Below are 25,410 nucleotides of genomic sequence, written 5' to 3'. Positions count from 1 at the left end.
ACAGTTCCTATTTTTATTTTGTATTTTTATATTTAAAGAACTGTAAAATGATGTAAGAAAAATGTCCCTTCAGTATATATGAATATTTACTTTGTAGTCCATACATTTGCTTTATTCCTTTAAAAGGTGAATTCATAAAACCTTTTTATAACCTGCTGCAAAAGGCAGTTAAGAAGAAAAGGATGTAGTAATTGTTCTTAATAGCACCTAATATAGGTTGTCAAGAATCAGACATTTGAATTTCATTTGATGAGTTAAACTAAGTCAGCTCAGTGCAGTAGACAACAACACACTTTATAATGCCATCTATCCATAGTCCAGGTTGTCTATCCTTGAGGTCCAGAATACTACCAACTTTTGGAACTGGAAAGCAGCAACAGTGGTAGTTGGGAATGAAAATATCTGAATTTAAGGTTTCATCAGATATTTAGTTATGTTTTATAGACGTATAGACTTTTTTTTTTTTAATTAATTTACGTTTGAATTTTGCAGATCCTACCCATTGTGTATAAAATGATGTTCTTGTATATATTGTCTTGTTTAACTTATTCCCCAGGTAGGGAAAATATTCCTATTTCTGAAAAAATTTATAAACATGTATTAAATAAAGATAAAGTAGCATAAAGGATGTAAATTTTATTTATTTATGTGAGTGGTATGTTTAACACATACTAATAATTTAAGATTTTATGCAAACTGTGTTCTAGATTATCTACATCAGACAAAGAACCACACTGAACTATAGTGGATCCAGGTTTTGTTTAACTATATATATATACACACACACATATATGTGTATATGTGTGTGTATATGTATATATATCTCTGACCTTATTGTCTGTTTCCTGTTGCTGGGCAGGAATCAGAATGCTGGCTGCTGATTGGCTGAATTTGTGAACAGCTCTTGAACAGCCACTAAAATTCTTGAGCTTTTTGAGCAAGCAGATTGTAGGCTAAGACATAACAGCTTTTGGAAATGCTTCCCTTTGTTGTTTCATAGCTGTGATCTGTTTGCTAGAAAGAAGAGTGAAATGGGTGGATAGAGAAGACGAAGCTGAGAAAAAAATAATGTTTTCATTTAAAGAAGAAGGCTCATTGGGCTTCCCTTAAAAATAATTTACCTAAAAATTGAAAACTTTTTCCAAGCCATAGAGACTTTTTGCAGGTAACACACTTTCTGTTTTCTAAATATAAATTCATTTCATAAAGGTGGAAATCCTTGTTAATGTTGTAGAAAGATGTTTTGTTGATGGCAATATTTCCCCAGAGTTCTTGAGTCTAAATATATAGAATAGGGACTTAAAAACATTTTTTTCACTGTATCTTCCTCATAGAAAAATATTTTCCAGATAAACTAGTTCATTACAGTTTGCACAGTTACTTCTAGTTATGGCAGATATTTTCTGTTATAAAATATTTATGCCTTTTCCTGTGAAAATGAATTTCTGCTACATGAAAGCTTCATAATTCTAGTGTTTCCATCTAAAAAAAAATAGTAGTTATTTGGTACAATAATTTTGTGAATGACGTCTTAGTTCCAGATGGTAGTGTTTAAAATGATCCTTAGAAATAGGGTGTTCAGGTTAATATAGCCATGGAGACTTGTTTGCAGTAGCACACCATTCTCTCTGTACCTTTCTTAATTATACTTTGCTTATGCAAAATAGATTTCTAGACTGCTGATTGGTTTGCACAGATCTGGCTGAACTAGTTTGAACTGGTTGTTCAGGCTACTTCCTTACAGCTTTGTCTGTTTTTCATTTTACTTAGAACCCATAAAAGATCTGGTAAATGGCTGTAGTGTGCTCCCTTGTGGATATGGATGGTAGTTACTCTGTAATTCTCTAACAGTATTTTATTGTTATTGAATTGAATGGCAGGGTTTTTTTTTTTTTTTTTTCCCTTTTCTGATAAAACCAGCTTGCGGGATTGTGTTTATTTTTATTAAATGTTATTCATTGGTGACATTTTAGTATTAAATGGGATTTTCATGTTGCATTTTCTGATCCATATTCAAAATACCAAAATTTTAAGTTCTGTAGTTTATGCCTAAAAACATTATTTTGAATATACGTAGATGACTATATGATAGCATTTATTGAATGCTTATTATGTCCTAAATACTTAATCATCACCCCAATCTCTAGCACATACTAGTATTACTCTTTTTTAAGGTAACTGAAACGAAAACTTAGAAATGTTAGGTAATATGTCTGTTGTCACATAGTAAATACATGGGAGAGCTACAATTCAAACCCATATCTTTATTTGCAATTCATGTTGTTACTGGGTTGGCTAATTGGGTTAGTTAAAGTTATGAAAATGTACATTAAAAAAAAATGTCTACTTTTAATGGTGATGAGAATTGCAGTTCAGTCATTGAAAATATCTAAAGAATAACTATACTTCCTAAATTATAAATTTAAATATTTTGTATGTTTGAAAGTAGCAAGGAAAAATTAGTATTTACACTCTATTTCCTTGTGGAATTTTTTTCAGTTATCCTAATTTTGGAATGAATTATGGGAAAAACTTTGAGGTTTAAATTTTAGATTACCATTAATAATCCTTAAAATAGCAGCTGTGATGAATTTGTATTGAGTTTCAGTTGAAAGGTAAATTTCTAAATAGTTTTGTTCAGTTTCCTAATTTAAATAAAAAGGCTAGGAAGACTAAGAAATAATATTTTAAGTCATTGGCTTAAAGTGAGAGAATGATTGCAGAATGTACCACAGTCCAAAAGAACTCTGATAAATAGGCTAGGCCTATTGTTTTATGCCCTTCAGCCAAAGACCACCAGGGACATACCTGTATTTGAACAAGTTGATTTATTATTTGTCACAGACTGGAGGAATGTTCTCCATGAGGAAACTGGGAGGCATATCACTAAGAGAATGTTTCAAAAAACGTAGTACAGGATTTGGGTCTTGGTTGTGTTATTTTGCATAATGTTTAAGAAATAAGAAAGTGGATGAGCGTTACTCTGGATTGAATGCTTTCAGAAAATGGGGGGAAATTTTATAGTCTCAAACACATCTTACCCATAGGGAAAATAGGAGTTCCCTGAATAGTGCAAATGGTTAAGTGCTCAGCTGATAGGTTAGCAGTGCAGTTCAGTTCGCTGAGAGGTTCTTTGGGAAAATGGCCTAGCGATCTACATCTGAAAGACCATAATCATTGAAAACTTTACGGAGTTCGGTTCTATTCTGAAACACATGGAATTGCTATGAGTTGGGATCTTGAAGACAACTGGTTTGGTTTTTGGTTTAGGCAGAACAGACTATACAAGGAGGATAAAACTGTAATTGGTTAAGAAATAGCAGCCACTCATGTAGTGGGAGAGGTGGTATTTTATGCGTTACGTAGTGACCTTGTCTGGCATAAATGATCTGTGAGATTTTTTAACTATTCAGTAGAAGAAAAACACAGCTGACCTGTAAGCATCATCAGATCAATGTATAGGAACATTAAAGCATTGGGTAAATTCCCTAATGTTAGGCTACTTTTTTTTTCCTGCTGGAGTCAAAGCATGAGAACAAGCCAATAAATTAAGTTTAATTTACTTTTTTCCTTCCTGTTTAGACTCTTATCCTCCCATCACTCCTGCTGAAAATAGTAGTAGTAGATAGTGTACATTGCTTGGTCATACTATATTTTTAAGAAATAATACTTCTGAATAACTTACAGATGAGAGAAGAAATCATAAATTGAAATTAGAAAAGATTTTAGCAGAATAATAAAACATGGCAATCAAAATATGATTTGCAGCTAAAGCAGTGAATAGAGTGAAACTTGTAGCTTTTTATTTTTTTTTTCAAATTGTGATTTGGATCAAAGTTTACAGAACAAATTTACTTTCCGTACAGAGCTTACATACACTTTGTCTCATGACATGGATTACAGTTGCCCACAATGCAACAGCTCCCCTCTCTCTTCCTCCCATAGTTAACTCTTCCCTGTGTCCTTCCCTCTGTGCATTCCTGCCCCTGAACTGTCTTCCTCTGAATACACAGCCCTTCTGTTCTCCTGTGATTGATCTCTCTAAGGAATATATCTACCTAATGTAAATGTTCAGCTTATATGCCTGTCTTTTGTTTATCGGGAAGCCACAGGAGTGGGTTCAATTCCAGACCTGATGGGCAGCTAGGGGCTGGAGTCTCTGTGGTTCCATCAGGCTCTATCAGACCATCAAACCTGGTCCTTTTTTATTTTTATTTTTTAAATGATTTTGAGTTTTGTTCCACATTATTCTCCCACTCTATCCAGGATCTCCTATATAGATCCTCTTCCGAGTGGTTGACAGTGGTAGCTGAGCACCATTTCTAGTTCTTCCGTTCTCAGAGGGAAACTTACAGCTTTAAATGCATATATTAAAAAAGAGAAAAGATTGAAAATTAATGATTAAGCTTGAACCTAAAGGAAAAAATGCTAGTTTAAAACTTTTTGAAAGCAGTACGAGAAATGAAATAATACATATTAAAGAAAAAATCAAGCAGACGTAAAACAGAAATACAGCAAAGATAAAAATTCTTTCTTTGAATAAAAAAACTCATAAAACTCTAGGAAGACTTGATCAAAAAGGGAACACAAATTACAGTATGTCCCCTTAAGACAGTAATAGCTTTATTGAGATACATGTATCTCACTACTGTCATCACTATAGTCCATTTTAGAACATTTTCATCACGTTATAAAGAATCCCTGTATCCTTTGGCAGCATCCCCTACTCAACCCTTCTTCTGTCCCTAGACAATCTACTAATTTACTTACTGTTTCTAAATTTGCTAATTCTGGACATTTCATATAGATGATGTTGTAGGTGCTATCAAGTCTGTTCTGACTTGTAGCAACCCCATCCATGCGCAACAGAACTAAACACTATAGAGTGCTGTGCCATCCTCACAATCATTGGTATGTTTGAGCCCATTGTTACCGACACTGTGTTAGTCCATCTAGTTGAGGGTCTTCATCTTTTTTTGTTGACTTTCTACTTTACCAACGATGATGTCCTTCTCCAGGGACTGAACCCTCTGATAACATGTCCAAAGTATTGAGATGCAGGCTTGTCATCTTTATTTGTAAGAAATTTTATGGGTGTAATTGTTCCAAGACAGATTTGTTTTTTCTTCTGGCAGTCTGCGGTATATTTAATAGTCTACTCCAACATCATAATTCAAGTACATTAATTCTTCTTCAGTCGTCCTTATTCATTGTCCACCTTTTGCATGCATATGAGGCTATTGAAAATACCATGGCTTGGACCAGGTGCACCTTAGTCCAAAGTGACATGTTTGCTTTTAACACTTCACAGAGGCCTTTTGATAGATTCATTACATGTGTGGTTGTTTGTCGCTGACTTTTTTCACTTACCAATATTTTCCAGGTTTATTCATGTTGCAGCATGTATCAGTAATCAGTACTTCATTTGTTTTTATGGCCAAATAGTATTGTATGAACACAGGTTTCCCCTGATACTTGAAAGCAGAAGATTCCTATGAAACCATTCATAAGCCACAATGGCATAAAGCAAAGAAGCAATTACCATTAATATGTGTAGGAAAAATTTTTGAGTATTCCTAGACCCAAAAAAATGACCTACCAGATCATACCAAATAACATATAAAATGTAAAATAACACTAACATTGGTATTCACAGACACACTTCAAAGCTAAGGTGGCCTGGTGCTTCGAAGCAGATTGTAGTTCCTAGGAAAAGAGCTTGGTGATAGCACTTTCGCTGCTTGGAATGCATACTACCTCTTTAACAGCAAAACAAACACTGAATGCTAGTTTCAGTTCTTGCCTTTTTTCATAAAAGCAAAAAAGCAGAGACGTAAAGTCTCTGGTAGCATAGTGCCTAAGGCACTTGACTGCTAACCCTAAGGCTGGCGGTTCAAACCGACCAGCCACTCCTCAGAAGGAAGGTTGGGCAATCCTACTTCCGTAGTGATACTGCCTTGGAAACCCAAGGAGGGGTTGCTATGATTCGGGGCCAACTCAACGGCAAATAACAACAACAACAACAACAAAGTTAACTCTGAAGAGCTGTGGAGATACCTTATACTATATTTCTTTTACCCATTCAGCAGTTGATAGACATTTGAGTTGCTTTCATTTTGCTGTTATGAATAATTCTTCTATGAACATTCATGAATAAGTTTTTGTATGGAAATTTGTTACTTCTCTTGGGTATATACATAGGAGTGAAATCACTGGATCATTTGGCAACTTTAGGTTTTAACATGTTGAGCAACTGCCAGACTGTTTTCAAAGCTAATGTACCATCTTACAGTCCCACCAGCATTGTATAAGGTTTGCAGTTTTCCACATCTTGGCCAACACTTGTTATTATCTGTCTTTTTGTTTATTGCCATCTTAGTGTATGTGAAGTGGTATCTCATTGTGCTTCTTGATTGCATTTCCTTGCTTGTTGCCATTTCTATATCTTCATAAGAGAAAGTCGTCAAGACATTTGCCCACTTTAAAATTGAATTATTTCTCTCTATTATTGAGTTATAACATTTCTTTATATACTAGATACTTAATCTATCTAAAATACATGTCTCTTATCAGATAAATGATTTGCAGATATTTTCACCTGTTGTGTGGGTTGTCTTCACTTTCTTGATGGCAATGTCTTATTAATATTTTTATTTTCCTGTTCATTAATTCTCCTTTTCTTTTTTTCTTATCTTATACCTCTTTCCTATTCCCCTACTGACTGATTTTCTTCATTTTCTTTGTTAACCAAATTGTTAATCTTCTCCTTTTTAATGTTTATATATTTCCTCCAGGCTCTGTGAATCTCATTAGCTTACTGAAAATGAAAATAAATCCTTTTTGTCCTAATACTTACTTGTAATTGATCTTCTAGTCTGGATTATACTCATTTATTAATTTTGTATTATTTAAATCTAGGAAATATGAAAATTAGGATTATTATGACCTTTTCTATATGCTATTTTAAAATTTCATTAAGTTCTGTTTAGTTCTCTTATTAATTTGCAGAAGAATATAAATCAGGTGACTTCTGTTTCAATTATTAAACACTCGCTCTCTTTCTCTCTTTTAAAGATTCAAAATGGACAGTATAGAAGAACCTCAGAAAAAAGTCTTCAAGGCTCGAAAAACAATGAGAGTGAGTGATCGGCAACAACTTGAAGTAGTCTACAAGGTCAAAGAAGAATTGTTGAAGACTGACGTCAAGCTGTTAAATGGCAACCATGAAAATGGAGATTTGGATCCAACCTCACCTTTGGAAAATATGGATTATATTAAAGACAAGGAAGAGGTTAATGGGATCGAAGAACTTTGTTTTGACCCTGAAGAAAGTAAAGCAGAATGGAAAGAAACACCTTGTGTCCTAAATGTTAATGTTAAAAACAAGCAGAATGATGATTTAAATAGTGAACCTTTATTTTCTAATACTGTAACTGCTGAAGCAGCCTGTCAGCTGACTTCTGAACCACCTTCTGGTGTTCTGGCCTCTGGTGATCAGGGCTCTGGAGATTCAGCCTCTGGAGTACTGGCCTTTGGTGATCCTGCCTCTAGTGATTCTGCTTCTGGTGAGCGAACTTCTGATGACCCAGTCTGTGGTGATCCAGTCTGTGGTGATCTAGTTTCTGGTGAGCCTGCCTCTGGTGAACCCACTTCTGGTGAACCCTCTTCTGGTGAACCTGCCTCTGATGAATCCATCTCTGCTGAACCCGCTTCTGGTGAACTCACCTCTGATAAACTCGTCTCTAGTGAACTTGCATCTGATGAACCCCACTTTGATGAAGCTGCTTCTGGTGATCTGGCCTCTGGTGATGTGGTCTCTGGTGCTCTGGCCTCTGGTGATTTGCCCTCTGGTGCTCTGGCCTCTGGAACACCAGCCACTGTTGAACCAACCTCGGATGAACCAGCCTCTGACGAACTGACCTCTGATGAACGGACCTCTGGAACACTGGCCTCTGATGATCAGTCTGATCGTGAACCAACTTCTGTACCAGTTTGTGAAGCAGTTCCTGAAACAACAGAGCCTAGTAGCAATAAAGGTGATGATTTTCTTGAAAAAAATAGGGATGATGAGAACTTAGACCAAATTCAGAGTACAGATTCATTTGATGAGAAAAACAAAGGTGCTACAGATGCTAATGAAGAAACTCTAGAAACAGATGAAACCATTATTTGTTCAGATCTGCTTCCTGAAAATGAAAAGAAGGTAGAGGAAGATGGTATCCCAGAGCTTGTTCTTAGAGAAGAAGCTATATCTAGTAGTATGGAAATTGATCAAGGTGAGAAAAATGAAGATGAAAATTCTTCAGACCTTGCAGAAACCATTAGTGAAAATGTTATAGAAGATGATAAAAATGCAAATATGTTAGAAAACACTGATTCCATGGAGACAGATGAAATTATTCCTATTTTGGAAAAGCTTGCACCTGCTGAAGATGAACTTCCTTGCTTCTCTAAAACTTCCCTCCTTCCAATTGATGAGACAAATCCAGATTTGGAAGAGAAAATGGAAGGTTCTTTTGGTTCACCATCTAAACAAGAAAGTAGCGAGAGTTTACCAAAAGAAGCCTTTTTGGTCCTCTCTGATGAAGAGGATATTTCAGGTGAAAAGGATGAGTCTGAAGTTACATCACAGAATGAGACATGCTCTCCAGGTTAGCAGATTATTTAAAATTTAAAAAATTTTGATTAGTAAATGTTTTAATAAACTTTTTTTTTTAAAAATAAAGTAGAAATTTTTTACTGTCAATTTAATATCATTAACATATTCATGATTTTAGTTACTGAGCAACTGTGAAGACACTTCTCAGTGCTTCACGGTATGATTCACAAGGTTCTGATGAAAACGTTTCCAATTTGAAAGTCTGTGTCCACACCACAATGCGAATTTTACTCCATTAAATTTCTTTTAATTGCAGAGAAAAAGTTGAGAATGGTGGTGAATACAGGGATCTCTTAACTTCACAGAATTTAAATTACGAAGTAACCACTCTGTGAGCAGCATTGTGCTGACTGTTGAGAAGGGAGATGATAAAAAAGTAGTAATGACTCTTATGGCTCTTGCCCTTAAGGGATTTATATAGAAATAGAGATAAGCTGGACCAACATACTTTATTAGATAACAATTTCAATTCGGTACATAATGATCAAAGTTACAGCACTTGTTCTTTCTTGCTATCACTTGGCAACCAAATAAGAGTCTAAAAGCCTAGTGATTTATTTTAATTGCTTCAAGTTTAGGAAGTCATATTTTCAGTTAATCTTTCTAGTGAAATCTTATTCTTTAATGTTCTTTGTCCAGATAATGGCACCACCATTGCACGAGGCCAGAAACCTTGAGGGTAGACTATTAATTTGATAAAGACTTACCTATTTGTTTCCTTTCCCCTCTTGATTGTAACCTCTTCCCTTTCACCCCATGTTCTGAATGATCTCCCAGTAACCCATATTTTAAAAATTGGATTATGTCTCTCCCTTTCATTAGTTTTCTATTATTTTTAGGTTAATTCCAAACTCATTATAAAAAACTTTATGGTTTATGCAATGCCATCTCTTGTTATTCCCAGAGAAAAAGGAGACAGTGGGAAAAATCTCATTTCATTTTCATGATCAAATTCAAGCATCATTCCTGTATGAAACCTTCTTATCCCCCCTTCAGACTTGGATGAATATCTTTATTTTCCCATGGTATCGTATCCTCTGAGACATAAAGCTCCATGAGAGGAATGATCTTACACAGTATCTGGTTTCTAGTTTGTTGAAAGAAACAAAAAAAGTCATGCTTAGGAGAGACAGAGACAAAAATCTCTTCTCTAATATATCAGTTTTTCAGAGACAGAGTGTTTTCTTTTTTTTAAATTATAAGTTGATTTCTTTTCCAGAGGGCATTCATTCACCAAACCTATTTGGAAGGACAGGCTAGCCTCTTCTTGGTTCTGGTTATTTAAAGGAAAAATTCAGTACTTACCTTCAGGATACAGGCAGGAATTAAAGATCAGCAAGTACAATTTTATGAATACAGTGATAATGTTAAATTGATATTCTGATAATTTAGAGAGCAGTTTTATGAGGGCACAAGATGTATTCAGGGAGGCGCTTACCTGTCAGTTTACTGAGGTTAATACATCTTAATGGCAAGTCCATCCTTTTCCTTGCTAAGGTCAAAAACATTGCAGTTATTTTTATTGTGTTTTTTTCACACTCCATATCAGTACCTCAGGAGATCTTGTTGGTACTACCTTCATAATAGATCTAGAATCTAATATCTTTGTACCACCATAACTGCTTTCCCTTGGCTTTAAGCTACCATCATCAGGTCAGTACAGTGTCTGGTACTAAGTAAAAAAAAACCAAACCCAACCCCCTGCCATTAAGTTTATTCTGACTTATAGCGACCCCCATTGGGTTTCCAAGGTAGTAAATCTTAACGGAAGTAGATTGCCCTGTCTTCTTCCACAGAGTGACTGGTGGGTTTGAACAACCAATCTTCTGGTTAGCAGTCAAATACCGTAGGTACTGCACCACCAGAGCTCCTTTGGTACAAAGTAAGTGCTCAGTAAATAATTGTAGAGTGAACAAATGATAATGCAAGTGTGGTATATTATGGAGGACCTTGGTTACAATGCTGAAGCATTTTGATGCCATTGAGGATTTCAAACCCAGGAGAATGATATGATAAAATTTGCATTGTAGAAAGATAGTAGGCACGATTTAGGGTAAACCTTATTCATTCAGTAAATATTTATATGGAGAATGACATTGGGGGAAGACCTTTAAAAATCCTTATGGCAGTTGGTATAAGAAAGACATTGCAAGTTGCAGCATATGCAGCTATTTAATGAGTTTATAGCTCTTACCTTAAATTCTTGATATTCTAATTGTAAGAGCTTTGGACACCATCCTACACAATGCAGTTAAATGTAGAGAGATGACTATTTAGCTGTCCATGTGGTGTATTTTGAAAGTTAAAAACTGGATTTAGCTTTGGTTGCTTGCCTTTAGATTTTTAGTTCATGGCATGCTATTAGCACAGTAAGTTTAATGATAGTTATCATTTCTTAGTTGGTAACCTTTTATTTTGTGTGTGTTTTATCCTTCTCAGAAGGAAATTTCATATACTGTGAGTTTAAGTGTGGTTTCTTCATTGATTCTTAAACTATACTGTTTTTTTCATATGGCAACAGAATCTGTTGCTTGTTATTTGTATTGCTGAGAGGTGATATGTTCATCATTTATTTTTTTCTTGACTAATTTTTAATGTCTCAGAACATAGAATTACAAATTAAAGTTTAGAAGTCTGGCTACTGAGATTTATGTGCTTTACTAATATTAGAAAAACATTATAAACCTTCTATCATTTCAGGCACTTCTTTAGCAAATTTGTTTTAATGTAGCTGTTAGGACAGGTATGAGCAGCAACCAAAAAAAAAAAAAAACAACAAAACCAAACAACAAGCCAACAGCTATCAGAAATCAATGAATTTTATTTTACAAAAGCAGAAGAAAAATCCCCAAAAAGTATTGCAGATGTGTTAGTAGGCCCTGAGATACTTTTGTGTTATAACATACTGTTGTATAATTACTAAGGAGCTCTGGTGGCACAGTACCTAAGGCATTTGACTGCTAAGCAGAAAGTTGGCAGTTCAAATCCACTAGCCGTTCCACATAAGGAGGATGGGGCAATCTACTTCCGTAAAGATTTATTGCCTTGGAAACCCAGTGGAGGTTGCTGTGGGTTGGAATTGACTCTATGGCAGTGTGTTGGGTTTGGGTTTGGGTTTGTGTATAATAACTGATGCTCACTAAATAATCAAAATTACAGTCTTTGTCAGAAGGCTTAGAAAATAAAAATTTCTCTAAGAAAAATCAAGCAACAGCAGAAGTGGTACACACATTAGTCATGTTTTCCATGTAACAGCCAAATTCTAGTTACTATTTTATCTTTTTCCACTTTCAGAGCCATTTTTCAAGTTATATGAACAAACCTAGGACTATTTCTTCTCCTATTAACTCATCAACCTGTTGAATTTTTATTTTTACCAGTTGTTCTCCGTGAAGTGACATTGATGTCCATGTTTCTGAATCCATGGGCATTTTTTTCTTTGCCTTTGGTGTTCTCTCAGAATTGGATGGCCTCTTAATAACAGTTTCCTTCCCTCTGAAACTCTCCTTAGATTATGGGCAACAACATTATTCATTTTCCCCTCTTTTTGGCCCTTCTCATTTTATTTCTGATGGTTTTCCTTCCTTCACCTGCTACTGCTACTGATGCTTTTTTTTTTAATTAACATATTTGAGTACAAAAGTCTGCTTTAGACTTTTGTAAAAAGCCAGACTTTAAATTATGAATTCTGGTATACTTCTAGATTTTAAAATACCTTGTTGATATTCTTTCCTGTTCATTGGCTCTTTAAGGTACATAAGATGAACAAAAAAGGATGCTAATGAGAATAATTGCATGGGAATAGAATTCAAGATTTCTATTTTTGCTTTAGGTTACTAGTGCTAGAATTAACTCAGTTTAATCCATTACAATTTGCTGATAATTTCTTTTGTGTTCAGTTAAAATTCTTCATCATTTGTGGGTTAAGATTGTGTGTCAACTTGCCTGGGTGGTGATTTTGAGTGGCTAGGCAGCTAGATGTAGTTATTCCCCATAATGAGATTGGATGTGGTATATTCCATGGTAGAATCTGCTGTGAGCAGCCAGTTAGTTGAAGGGGAGTTGCCTTTGGGGTATGGCCTGTTTCCAGTATATATGGAGAAGCTTTGAGAACTGTCCCATAGATTTTTGGCTCATTTTGGGATCCTGCATTTGGCCCATCATCATTTCCAATTCCTGGACTTGAACCAGAGGCCTGTCGTGTTGCCTAACAATTTTGGGATCGCTGCCTTTGCAGCCTGTGAGCCAACAATCTGCCATTTTGCCTGCCAATCTTGGATTTGTCAGCCTTAGCAGCCTGCTGTGTGAGTCAGGAGAAGCCTCCAGCTTGCTCCAGTGGGCCTGGAAAGCAGAACTGAATCCCAAGGTCAAGGACCCTTCACCTAGAAGCCAGAGAGAGAGAGAGAGAGAGAGTCTTTCCCTAAAGCTGACACTCCGAACTCAGACTTTTAGCCAAGTCATCCCCTAGAGCTAGCACTCTGAATTTGGACTTTTAGCTTCCTAAACTGTAAGAGAACATATTTCTGTTTGTTAAAGATGTCCACTTTTGGTATTTCTGTTACAGCAGCACAAGAGAACTAAGACATTATCTTAAGCCATCTATATTTGGCTATTTTGTAGGTATTTGACTATTTTTTTAATGGAATATCTTATTCCTGTGCACCAGTGTCTAAATTGCAGATTTTTCTTTTTAGAATTAAGAGAGACCAAAGCAGGTTTTGATAAGGTAGAGTAGGAGGAAGATCAGTTTCAGATGACAGTTGTTATGCAAATTTGATACATAAGTCTGCATTTCAAGGCAGAAACTGGATTATGTAGGAAAATTTGGGATGCATATAGGCACTAATTGAAGTCGCATGACTAGAGGAGATCACCTGCGAGACTGAGTATAAATGGAGAAGAGGAGGTCCAAAGATTGAGCTTGTTCTTTGAATTCTAAAGTGTAGAGGTTGGGGAGAGAAGGAAGAACCAGTAAAGGAGACTGACAAAGAACCACTGTTGTGGTAGGAAGAAAACCAGGATATTGAGGTGTCTTAGAAATCAAGTGAAGAGAATATTGCAAGGAGGAGGTAGTGATTAACTCAGCTGTATTTACTATGTCAAATAATGCTTTGTCTAAGTATGATGGAAAAGCAGTGTTTAATGACCTGAAGATCATTGTTGATACTGATGAAAGGCAGTTTTGGTGAATACTAGAGTTGAAAGTTTGATTAGATTTTAGTTTAAGAAACAATGGGAGGAGAATTGGAGAAAATAAAATATACACAACTTTTATTTTGAGTGTTACTTTAAAGGGAGCATAGATATATACCAGTAAGTAAGTAAACAAACAAACAAACCAAACTCACTGCCATCGAGTCGATCCTGACTCACAGTGACCCCCTTTGGGTTTCTGAGGTGGTAAATCTTTATAGAAGTAGTTTGCCCAGTCTTCTTTTCGTGGAGTGACTAGTGGATTTGAAACTCCAACCTTCTGGTTAACAGTTAGATGCTTTAGGCACCATGCTACCAGAGTTCCTTAGAAATATACTAAGGGAGAGCTTATTTGGAAATTTGTATTGGTTAAGTAAAACTTTAAAATATTGCTGTCTGTAAAATAATCACATTACCAATACCACATTTTTCTAATACCTCTTGTGACTTTGAAAATATTTACCTTTATTGACCATTTTATTTCTTTACCTGTGAATTGCTTGTTTATCTCCTTTGCCCATTTTTTAATGGGTATATTGTCTGTAATAAACTTACAAAATTCTTTCGTTTGTTTTAAATATTCTTGTGGAGTAAGTAATCAAAGACAAGGAGTTGGCCATCTATAACCTGTGATCTCTATTGTGTTCATAAGTAAAGTTTTTAACATAGTCATACCTATTCATTTTCATATTACTTATTATTTATGGATAATTCCCCCTATAAGGAAATAATTGAATAGTTGTGACAGAGAAGACTGAAAATATTTACTCTTGGGCCATTTACAGAAACTGTTTGCCAGCTTTTGTTCTAAAGCAATAGTTTCATCCATATTTCCTTGGAATAAAATTATATAAACTCACTGCTGTCGAGTTGATTCCGACTCCTAGTGACCCCTCCTTGGGTTTCCGAGGCAGTATCTCTACGGAAGTAGATTGCCCAGTCTTTGTTCCGAGGAGTGGCTGGTGGGTTTGAACTGCTAGCCTTCTGCTTAGCAGTTAAATGCTTTACACACTATACCACCAGAGCGCCTATGTAATTATGAAAGTGGGAAACTAACTCCTTAATGTAAATTCTGTCTTTAAATCCTCTACAACACAATTTTTCTACCTTTACTTATTAAAGATAATAGTTACCAGATAGGTATTAAGCACCTAATTTGTCTAAAGTCTTTTCTAGAGTTTTAGAGTTACCAAAATTACAAAATCTGATGAGAGCCCTTAGTGAGTGTTTAGTCTGGTTGAAAAGAAGGAATACCATAAATAGAACTGTTGTTTTAAAGCTGTGTCCCAAACCAGAGTAATTATAACAGTAACTTTCTGTGAATAAAGACAGATTCTCTAAAAGCATCATTCTTAACCTGAGTATTTGGATGAGTTTAAGGAGTCCCTAAGAGCCACCTAAAATTGTATATAAAAATGCCTATGTGAGGGACAAAGTTACAGAAACTTCTTACCCATAACCAAATACCTTGAGGGAATGAAATCACTAGGCTTGGAGATTTAAGGCCATAGTCTTCAGGGATATCTAGGTCAGTTGGCAAAATACAGTCTAAAAGACAAAGTCCATCCTACTTTGGTGAGTAGTGATTAGGGTCTTAAGGCTGCGGAGTAGACATCTAAGATGCAACTATTGGCCTCTCCCTCTTTGGAGCAAAGAATAATGAAGAAAATAAAACAGTTTGTCCAAAACAGTTTGTCCAAAGGTACTAATGGACCGTGTAAACCTCAACCTCCATGACCCTGAGACCAGAAGAACTAGATGGTGCCTCTCTACTACTGCTGACCACTCTGATCAAGGTCACAGTAGAAGGTCCTGAATAGAGTGAGAGAAAAATGTGGAACAAAACTCAAAACCATAAAAAAGATCAGGCTTACTAGTCTGATAGATACTGGTGGAACCCCTGAGACTGTGGCCCTTAGACCCTTCAAGCCTGCAACTGAACTCACCCTCATGGCTTAACTTTCAACCAGACAGTTGTTGTTGTTATGTGCCGTCGAGTTGGCCCCGACTCATAGCGACCCCTCCTTGGGTTTCCGAGGCAGTATCACTACAGAAGTAGGATTGCCCAACCTTCCAACCAAACAGTAGATAGCCCTATATGATGAACAGGGAATTATGCACTCCTTAGAACAGTCAACCAAGGTGATCAAAAGGGCAGCAGTTGGCCAGGGATAAAGCCCAGAAAGCAGGAAGGAAGAGGAAAGAAGGGCAAATGGAAATGCTAAACAACAGGGAAGAAGTGGAATGGGTGCTTATTACGTTGTGGAGATTGCAGTCGTTATCACAAAACAAAATATGTATGAATTATTGAATGGGAAACTAGTTTGCTCTAAACTTTCACCCAGACTGCAATAAAAAGTTTTTTTTTAATATTAAGTCTATTAAAATGAATTTTATCAAATGAATTAGTTACATTTTGAAAGATTTTATAAAAGAAAGTCTCTGTACATGGATCTTTGCTTCTTACTCTGGGTTGAAGGTCTACTCTGAGATTCTCTAGAAACTTTGTGAACCAAAAAAAAAAGAAAGAAATAATAGGGCCTTACCTCTCTTTTGTAGAATCTGTTAATACTATATTTCTTATTCCAAGTTCTTAATAGTACATGATAGTCTATATATCTATTCAAACATCACAATATATATTTTAAGTGTTGAGAACTCAGTCTTATCTTGCAGCCTTATCAGGGAAGTAGGAATTGGGTGATAGAAGGTTTTCTGAGTGAAATGAAGGAAGCTCAAACTAAGCTTGACACACCTGTAGTGGAAAAAGAGCTGAAACATACTAAGAGAAACAGACCAAACAAAGCCAATTTATTCTGTTGTGTTCTGACTACTTTGATTGAAGGTATCCTAATTGGAACCGTAACTAATTTTGTGCTTCAGGTGATGCGAAGATTTGCTAAATAAAGGCTATATAAAACTTTCTATTTTTTTTTTTAAAGAAACCTGGTGATACAGTAGTTAAAGTGCTCTGCTGCCCACCAGAAGTTTGGCTGTTTGAATCTACCAGCCACTCTGTGGGAGAAAGATGTGGCAGTCTTGGAAACCCTATGGGGCATTTCTACCCTGTCTGATAGGGTTGCTATGAGTTGTAATTGAGTCCACTGCCGTGGGTTTGGTGTGTTTTGTTTTTTCCCAAACCTTTTATCTCAAGCCACCCATTTACTTTGTGTCTCTGGAACCTCTCTGAGGGCTAGGAAGCTCAGGAATCACCAATTCTCGGTATTAACTCAGGAAGATTTGAAAGAGTATTTGTAATGCTTCATGATGTATTTGTGATTTACAAGAAAGGAGGAACAAATTTACATTTATTTAATTAAAGCTAAAGTTGAAGGATTATGTCTTTAAACATTTCTAATGAGCAGAGGGTAATAAGTGGAAAATTAATTTGATAATATGCATTGTTTATTTTAAGGTGGAAAAAATATTTTTAGTAATCTTCAAGTACTCGGTTAGCTTTATTTAATATGAAAGAAGTGTTTGTAAGAGTCTCAATAGAATGATCCTGTCTCATCAATATAAGAGTCTCAACAGTGATCCTGTTTTTTTCTCTGCCTATTTTCATCTGAAAGATCTTTTAAATTATTTTAACCTTGACTTCTGTCATTAGGTCCATTAGGATTAAAGCCCTGGTATTTGGAAAAGTTATGTCATATCTTTATATAGTGTTATACACTTTTTGATTGCTTATTTAATATTAGTTGCAGGATATGATGAAACATTGCATGCTTTATTGAAGCCACTGGGGAACAAATTGTAGTGATGTAAGTAGAAAAAATTGAAATTGAGATGCATTAGTGATTTGTAGTAAAACCCTAATCCCAATGTAACAATTAAGTTAGTTGAAGAGGTAGAGACTATTTTACTAAGACTGTATTACCTCTGGGATTTTACTTGTTGTAGCAGAATGCAGTTGTGAGGACATTTTAAGCAATATTTTTTTGTATAATACATTTAATACTATTCTTCCCTCCAATATCTTTTTATAACTGCTTAAAGATGTGGCATCATGATGTAGTAGAAAAAAACATTGATTTAATATTTGGATTTCTTTCCTAACTAGTTGTGTGATCTTAGGAGATAACTTAACTTTTCTAAACATTAGTTTCCTCATATATATGATGGCAAAAAATACTATTCATGGTCAGGATTATAATGATATGAAGTAATATTTGTTGGCACTAGTGTCAAAGTAGCTATTTTTTAAGTGAAACTTGGTGTTTTTAGGATAGCTTTCCATTCCTTTATGAACTATCTCTAAACTAGTCGAGGAACATAATGTTTCAGCCTTGTCTGGTCAATATGTTAGGTGTTTTGAGTTTCAGTGGTTTGCATTTTGTAATTGTTACAGCCGCTATATAAAAAACTCACGCTGTCCAGTTGATTTGACCCATTTGACCCATAGCAACCCCTCATGGGTTTCTGAGATGGTATCTCTGCGGAAGTAGATTGCCCGACCTTCCTTCCAAGGAGTGTCTGGTGGGTTTGAACCGCCAGCCTTCTGGTTAGCAGTCAGATGTTAGGCACTATGCTACCAGAGCTCCCACAGCCACTATAGTCTTTAATAATTGAATGTAAAGGAATCTAAATGCTTTATAGTAGTTATTTTATTAATTTTATGGTGATAGTAAATTACTACGTAAGATTCTTTTAAAATCTATACTACTAATTATCATTTTCTATATTAAAGGTTTATGAATTTGCAGAAACAATTGTAAAGTGGATTTGGGCATTCATTTGTACCAGTTGATGTACTTACTATCAAAATTTCATATTTTAGAATGCTGATCTCATAAGATTATTAACTGAATAGTTAACCAAAAATAAAAATTTTAATGAGCTGTTAATGCAGTCCAGTGGAAGTAAGAGTTTCTTTTCTATTTTTGTTACAGCAGAAATCGAAAGTAATGAAAAGGACAGCAAACCTCAGGAAGATGAACACATAATACATGAAGAAGATGAAAGACCTTCTGAGAAAAGTATGCACATGTACAAAGCCAACTTTAGCTAGTTTAAAAAATTAATTGTTTCTCTTATTAAGACCATGGAATATTTCTATCTATGAGATAATTGTAAAACTTTGCAATTTAAGTAAGCCCCAACTATATCATTATGTTGATCGCTAACCCAAAGTTCTTTGAAAGTATTAATTATCTCATATACTTCAGTCTTTTATTTATACTTTTCTGTGTTCCACAAGAAAGATTTACAATTACTATTTAGTGAGTTACTATCTGAGTGTCTGGAGAGAAATTGTTTAAATTTACATTTAGAGCATTGGACTATAAGATTTTTGTGTAGGCCTATAATATGTTTCAGTCTGCTTAGGTTCATGTGTTTCACAGGAAGGGGAAATGATGGGGCTGAGAATTGTTAGGCTTATGAGAAAGATCACTGGACTAGAAATTGGGAAACCTGGGATCTGTCACTCTTCCTGTCTTGTTACTCTCTGTGTACTCTTGAGTAAGTTATTTGAATATAAGAAGATACAGAGTCAATCTGGATTTGAAAATAGGGACATATATATAGGTGGTGATGAAGAGAGAGAGGCATGGTCAAATGAGGCATTTTCCTTTTAAAATATGTAGAGATTTTAATAATTTCAGTTTTAGATATTGAAACAAATGAGATAAAATTTGCTTATGATCTTATGAATATCAGTAATATTTGAAATAGAAATTCTATAAGTAAAAGTGTTCAAATATCTATTCTTTGCCAAATGTGCTTTTATAATGACGATTTTATTTTATGTATTTGAAATTCTTTAGGCTATGTTAGGAATAACTATTATGTTATTTTCCTAAGGCTGATTAAGTAATAATTTTTCTCATATTTACTGAAGAGGAAGAATTAAATAATTAAAGCTATGCACAGTTGTTAGAAATATGAAAATAAATACTGTATTTTGCTAGACGATTCATGTGCTTTATGAAATTTAGCATAGGAAGTGAATATGAAATAATTTCTTCTCCCTTATACATAACACAATTGCTAGACAACTCAATCTTAACGAGGATTTCAAGGAAAGAATGTTCTGTGTTCACATTCTACATTGCTTAGTCATTAGGAATCTCTTATTTGTCATACTGAAAATCATTTCAAGCTTAATGCAAAAAGCTACTTACCTATATTTAAAAAAAAAAAAACATAAAAGAGATACATAAATATGACATAAAATAATTGCATACATAAAATAGAATACCTAAAATAATTGGTTAAGAATACAATTGTGATAGAAATAATATTTTGGTGAGGATCAGGAATAGGCATTAATGTTATAATATAAAATACCTGACTAATCATATTTTTTGTTCTCAGATGAATTTTCCAGAAGAAAACGTTCTAAATCAGAGGACATGGACAATGTACAGTCCAAACGCCGTCGGTACATGGAAGAAGAATATGAGGCAGAATTTCAAGTAAAGATTACAGCCAAAGGAGACATTAACCAGAAACTACAAAAGGTGATACAGATTATAAATGAAAATGAAATGTATCAGAGTCTTCATTCTTCCAGATCTTTGCTATTGTTCTGTATTTTACTGATATTCAGGCTTATTATAGAAGGAGAGGACTTGAAGAAACTGGTTGTGCTTATAATTATAAAGTCTATTACTATTCTTGAGAAGTTAATTGTAAAAAGTATTTTGACTCTTTTATGGCTACATACTTGATTTTGTAGGTGATAGTTATGATGAGTTCTTTCTTTCCTTTAGTAATAAAACTCAGTATCAGTTTTCAGCTTTCCTTTTTTCTTCTCATATTGAACTTTCTTTAATTAAAAGGGAACATTAGTGTCTTACATATTAACCTTTTTGTATTTATCATAAGCTAGTCCCTACATTCTAAATCTTGGTTATATACCATAGGCATAGTATTAAAAATGGTAGGAGAAGGCCTTTAGGAGGACTAGGAAATGGGAATATTTGGACTTCCCACTCCTGTATTTGTTACACTAGAGATAGAAATAATGAGAATATGCAGTGTTTTATATAATTTTTAAAGTGTATTCACAAACGTTACAGTAAGCTCTGTTTTTAGAGAAGAATATGAAACTCAGATGAAGATAATTTTTCAAGATGTCTTTTGTATTTAATGATGAAACTCAAAATAATATTACTTTAGACCAGTGTTCTACTAAGATACAGTACAAATACACACACTAGGAAAAGGAATAGTTAGGCAATTAAATGGTAGCTTTTTTTTTCTTCCAGTTTCTTATTTCTTTGTTATATGAGGTAATAATACTTATTTAGTCTTTCTGATAGAGCTGTTAGCATTATGAAGGTAGGTATGTGAAAGAAGTTTGAAAACTTTTATGTATTAAAGTTGTGTCTGCCTTATCTATGAAAGAACTAAACTCATTGCTGTCGAGTTGATTCTGACTCATAGAACAGAGTAGAACTTCTATAGGGTTTCCAAGGCTGTGATCTTTCTTAGGGGACCAAACTGCCACAGCTTTCTCCGGTGGGGAGCTGGTGGGTTGAAACCACCAACTTTTCAGTTACCACCCAAATGCTTAACCACTGCAGCACCTAGGCTCTCATGAGGGTTCTAGAACAATGTTATTTAAATGTGGTTCACAGACAAGCACCAGTCTCCTGTTATGGGTCCATGATGAGCTTAATAAGGAATTGAGAGTAGGCATTTATAAATACTTTATAGAAATTTGATATTACAGTCACATTTTTAGTGTATCTCACAAAAATATCAATCTACACTAGATTAGAAAATTTAAAATTAGTCCTTTCCTTCAATTTTTTTTTTATGGTTTGGGAATAAACTGCTTCAATGCATGAACGTAAACAATGTGGGAAGAAATACTAAAACTTCAATTTCAAATTATTTAAAAAATTTTCCTCTCTGGAAATCTTCTATTTTTAGTATATATTACTCTTTTTAAGTAGATATTTATAGAAGCTATGAATTTCAACAGATAGCATTGCATTATGGAATCCAGCATGTTTTCTTCATTAAATAAGTTAGTATCAGGGCTTTGAATTGGTTCATTCTGGTTCAAACTTGTGGAAAGAATTTGTATTTCCACCTCAGATACACTGAATCAGCATCTGTATTTTAACAGGATCCCCAGGTGATTCTTGCAGATTTTGTTAAACTGTAGATTCCAATTCAGCGTTATCTGGGATGGAAATTAAAATTCTTGCAGGGGTATCGAACAGGAATGGGCCATTAAAAGCCCTGGTTTAATGTATTGCTGCTGTCTTACCAGTTTTTGTTTTTCAGAGTTTTTATCAGTGCTTAATGAATATTTAGTCTTTGCTGCATATTAAAGTTCCCTCTTTGCTAGTAATAAAGGAATATATATTTCTTTAGGTTGTACAGTGGTTGCTGGAAGAAAAATTGTGTACGCTACAGTGTGCTGTGTTTGATAAGACTCTGGCAGAATTGAAAACACGAGTGGAAAAGATTGAATGTAACAAAAGACATAAAACAGTTCTTACTGAACTACAGGTTTGTATACTGACGTGAATTACATACTCCATGTGTCATCATTTTTATACTTATTTTCTGGAATATAGTTTTGAAATTAACTCTAAAAGACATTTTATTTTTTTTAATGCATTTTATTGAAATATAATTTATGTATAGTGAAATACACAAAACTAAAGTGACATGGGTCAATGCATTCTTTTTTTTTTTTTTTGCAGTGTTCCCTCCCACCCCTGGCAGCCAGCAAAGAAACTTTCCCTCATATATAAACCTTTCCTTGACCCTCCACAACAACGAACTAATACTATATTGGTCCTTCTGTGATTGACTTATTACACTTAGCATAATGTCCTCCAAGTTCATCCATGTTATGCAGTGTTTTGCAAACTCTACGTTATTCTTTAGTGCCGAATAGCGTTCTGTTGTATGTGTGTACCATAGTTTGGTCATCCACTCTTCTGTTGATGGGCATGTAGGTTGTTTCCATCATTTTGCTATTGTCAATAGTGAGTGCTGTGATGAACATGGATGTGCATATATCTGTTCTTGCCCTGGCTCTCACCTCTCTAGGGTATATACCTAGTAAGGGGATTGCTGGGTCAAATGGTATCTCTAATTCCAGCTTTCTAAGGAATTACCATACTGCTTTCTGCAGTGGTTGTACTTCACAGTCCCACCAGTAGTGTATGAGGGTCCCAATCTCTCCACATCCCCACCAGCATTTGTTATTTTCTATCTTGTTGAACCTTATCATCAGTGCTGAGGTTAGATGGTATCACGTTGTTTTGATTTGCATCTCTCTGATGCCCAATGATCACGATCATCTCTTCATGTATTTGCTGGCCACAAAGGTGAAGTGTCTATTATGTCTTCTGCCCATTTTTCAATTGGATTGTTAATCCCTTTGCTGTTGAGGCATTGAAATTTTCTATAAATCTTAGAGATAAGTCCCTTGCCAGATATGTAATTATTGACGAGTATGAATTTGTTGCTGTAATTTTGTTATGTGCTTTTTTGTGGTATTGATTTCTTTGTTCCATATAATTTTCTGGGCTGAGCTTGTTTTGTTTTTGAATCGTGTTATCACTTCCTTCGTTGCTATTGTTTTAGTATTTGCTAAATATTTGTGTTGTTCCTCTTTTTAATTTTTATGTGAAGGTTTATCATTTTTCTTTGAGGTTACTCTGTGATTTATAATTTTTTCCCAAGTTTAGAACAGTCCATTCTATCTTGTAGTTGTCTTGACTTCCCTACCATCTAGAGGTTCTGTAACTACACAGTATTTTCCCTCTTTTTGGTTTGTCATTGCCCTTATTTTGATGGTCTCTGGTTCTCTGTTTACAATCTTATAGGGTTATTTACTTTGGGTATTTCTATGACTGGGTTGATTTCTGGGTTATGTCATCATGTGTGTTAATGGTCACTTATTACTTGCTGTTGTTGGTTCTCTGTCCAAAGGGCTCCCTTTAGCATCTCTTGTAAGGTTGGTCTGGTTTTAACAAATTCCTTTAATTTCTGCTTATCTGGAAATGTGCTAATTTCACCATCATATTTGAGGAACATTTTTGCTGAGTACATAATTCTTGGTTGAAATTTTTCATTTTCAGGGTTTTATATATACCATCCCATTGTCTTCTCGCTGGCATGGTTTCTGCCGAGAAATCTGAGCTTAGTCTTATTGGTTGCCCCTTGTAGGTAACTTTTTGTTTTTCCCATGCTACTTTCAGGATTCTTTTTTTTTCTGTCTTTGGTTTTGATGAGTTTGATGATGATATGTCTTGATGATTTTCTTTTGGGGTCTGTCCTGTTTGGGGTTCATTGGACTGCTTGAATGGATATAGTTTCATCTTTCATCATACCAGAAACATTTTCTTCCAACAAATCTTTGACAGTTTTTTCTATGGTTTTATTTGTCTTTTCCTGTTCTGGAATTCTGATAATACATAGGTTATTCCTTTTGATGGTATCCCACATGAACCTTAGGCTTTCATCATTTTCTGTTGATCTTTTTTGTGATTGATCCATTTCCTAAGAAGTATTGAGGTATTTGCCTTCAATCGTACTAATTCTGTCTTCCACTGATTCAGTTCTATTCCTTTGCTCATTCAGTGTGTTATCTGTTTCTTAAAATTTAGTATTAATCTTCTGGATTTTTGTGTGTAGATTTCGTATCATTTTGAATTTTTCATTTATTTTGTCATTTTGTTCTTGTATTGTCTTTTGAAACTGTTCTAGGGTTTTCTCCTCAATTTTGTCAATATTTTCTTTGATCTGTCTCTCATTCGTTGAAGGTACATAAATATAATTCTTTTGAGTGCCTTATCGGGGAGTTCCAAAGCTGGGTCTTCCTTAGGGATGTGTTTTGAATCTATATCCTGGTCCCTTGTTTCTCCTGCTTTAACTTGCTTTTTTTGTGTGGACTGTGATGCTCTGTTGTTTCTGAGGCATTGTGACATTTTTGTGTTTATATTTAATTGGTGATTGTATGTTGGAGTGACTTGCCCACGATTTTTGTTTTCTTTTTCTTTATTTTGTTTGTATGTTATCTATATAAGCAGGGTACTGTGCTGTGTTCCTCTGTCCACTAGTTGGTAGCAATTACATGCTTACCACCTGTCTCTTTTCCCTTTGTCAACTTCCTGTATGTCCCTGCCGTCCTTGGCAAATGTAGCCTATTCTTAGGTCCCTGGAATCTGAATAAGAATGCTGCTACTTTAAAATGCAAAATAGCTGCCGCTTGTAAAGATTGGAAATGGCTGTGCCTTGGTCACTTTAAATATCCAAAATGGTTACAGCTTGTAAACAGTCAAAACGGCTGTGCCCTCTGGACAGCGGAAAGTCCACAGCTCAGGTTGTCTCCCTCCTTGCTGTTTCCTTTCCTAGTCATAGGCCACCAGTGCAGTCATCCCTGCAGTCCTTGGCGACCAGGGCTTATCTTTAGGTCAATATTCAGGTCCCAACATCACTTGGAAATATTCAGGCTGTTGGTCCCATCAGAATAGCTGACAGTCCACTGCTCCCACAATCTCCATACTCATTGTTTGCGTTCAGATTTTTCCACTGTTGTTGTTGTTGTTATGTGCCGTCGAGTCGGCCCCGACTCATAG

General features: G+C 35.1%; 1 protein-coding gene across 1 annotated transcript in view; it reads left to right on the top strand.

The window, feature by feature from the left end:
- Window positions 1-7,078: 7,078 nt before the first annotated feature.
- LOC103200055 (activating transcription factor 7 interacting protein) overlaps window positions 7,079-25,410 on the top strand; it is a 101,470-nt gene continuing 83,138 nt past the window's right edge. Inside the window, exons 1-4 of the mRNA XM_007944472.2 lie at window positions 7,079-8,651; window positions 18,745-18,831; window positions 20,171-20,316; window positions 22,187-22,324. Of these exons, the coding sequence (XP_007942663.1) occupies window positions 7,082-8,651; window positions 18,745-18,831; window positions 20,171-20,316; window positions 22,187-22,324 (1,941 nt within the window). The 5' untranslated portion in view covers window positions 7,079-7,081. The remainder of the gene's footprint in view (window positions 8,652-18,744; window positions 18,832-20,170; window positions 20,317-22,186; window positions 22,325-25,410) is intronic.

Source organism: Orycteropus afer, unplaced genomic scaffold (assembly GCF_000298275.1).
Source record: "Orycteropus afer afer isolate SDZICR_OR568_19922 unplaced genomic scaffold, OryAfe1.0 scaffold00126, whole genome shotgun sequence".
Lineage (NCBI taxonomy): Eukaryota > Metazoa > Chordata > Mammalia > Tubulidentata > Orycteropodidae > Orycteropus > Orycteropus afer.
This window is presented reverse-complemented; position numbering and strand designations above follow the sequence as displayed.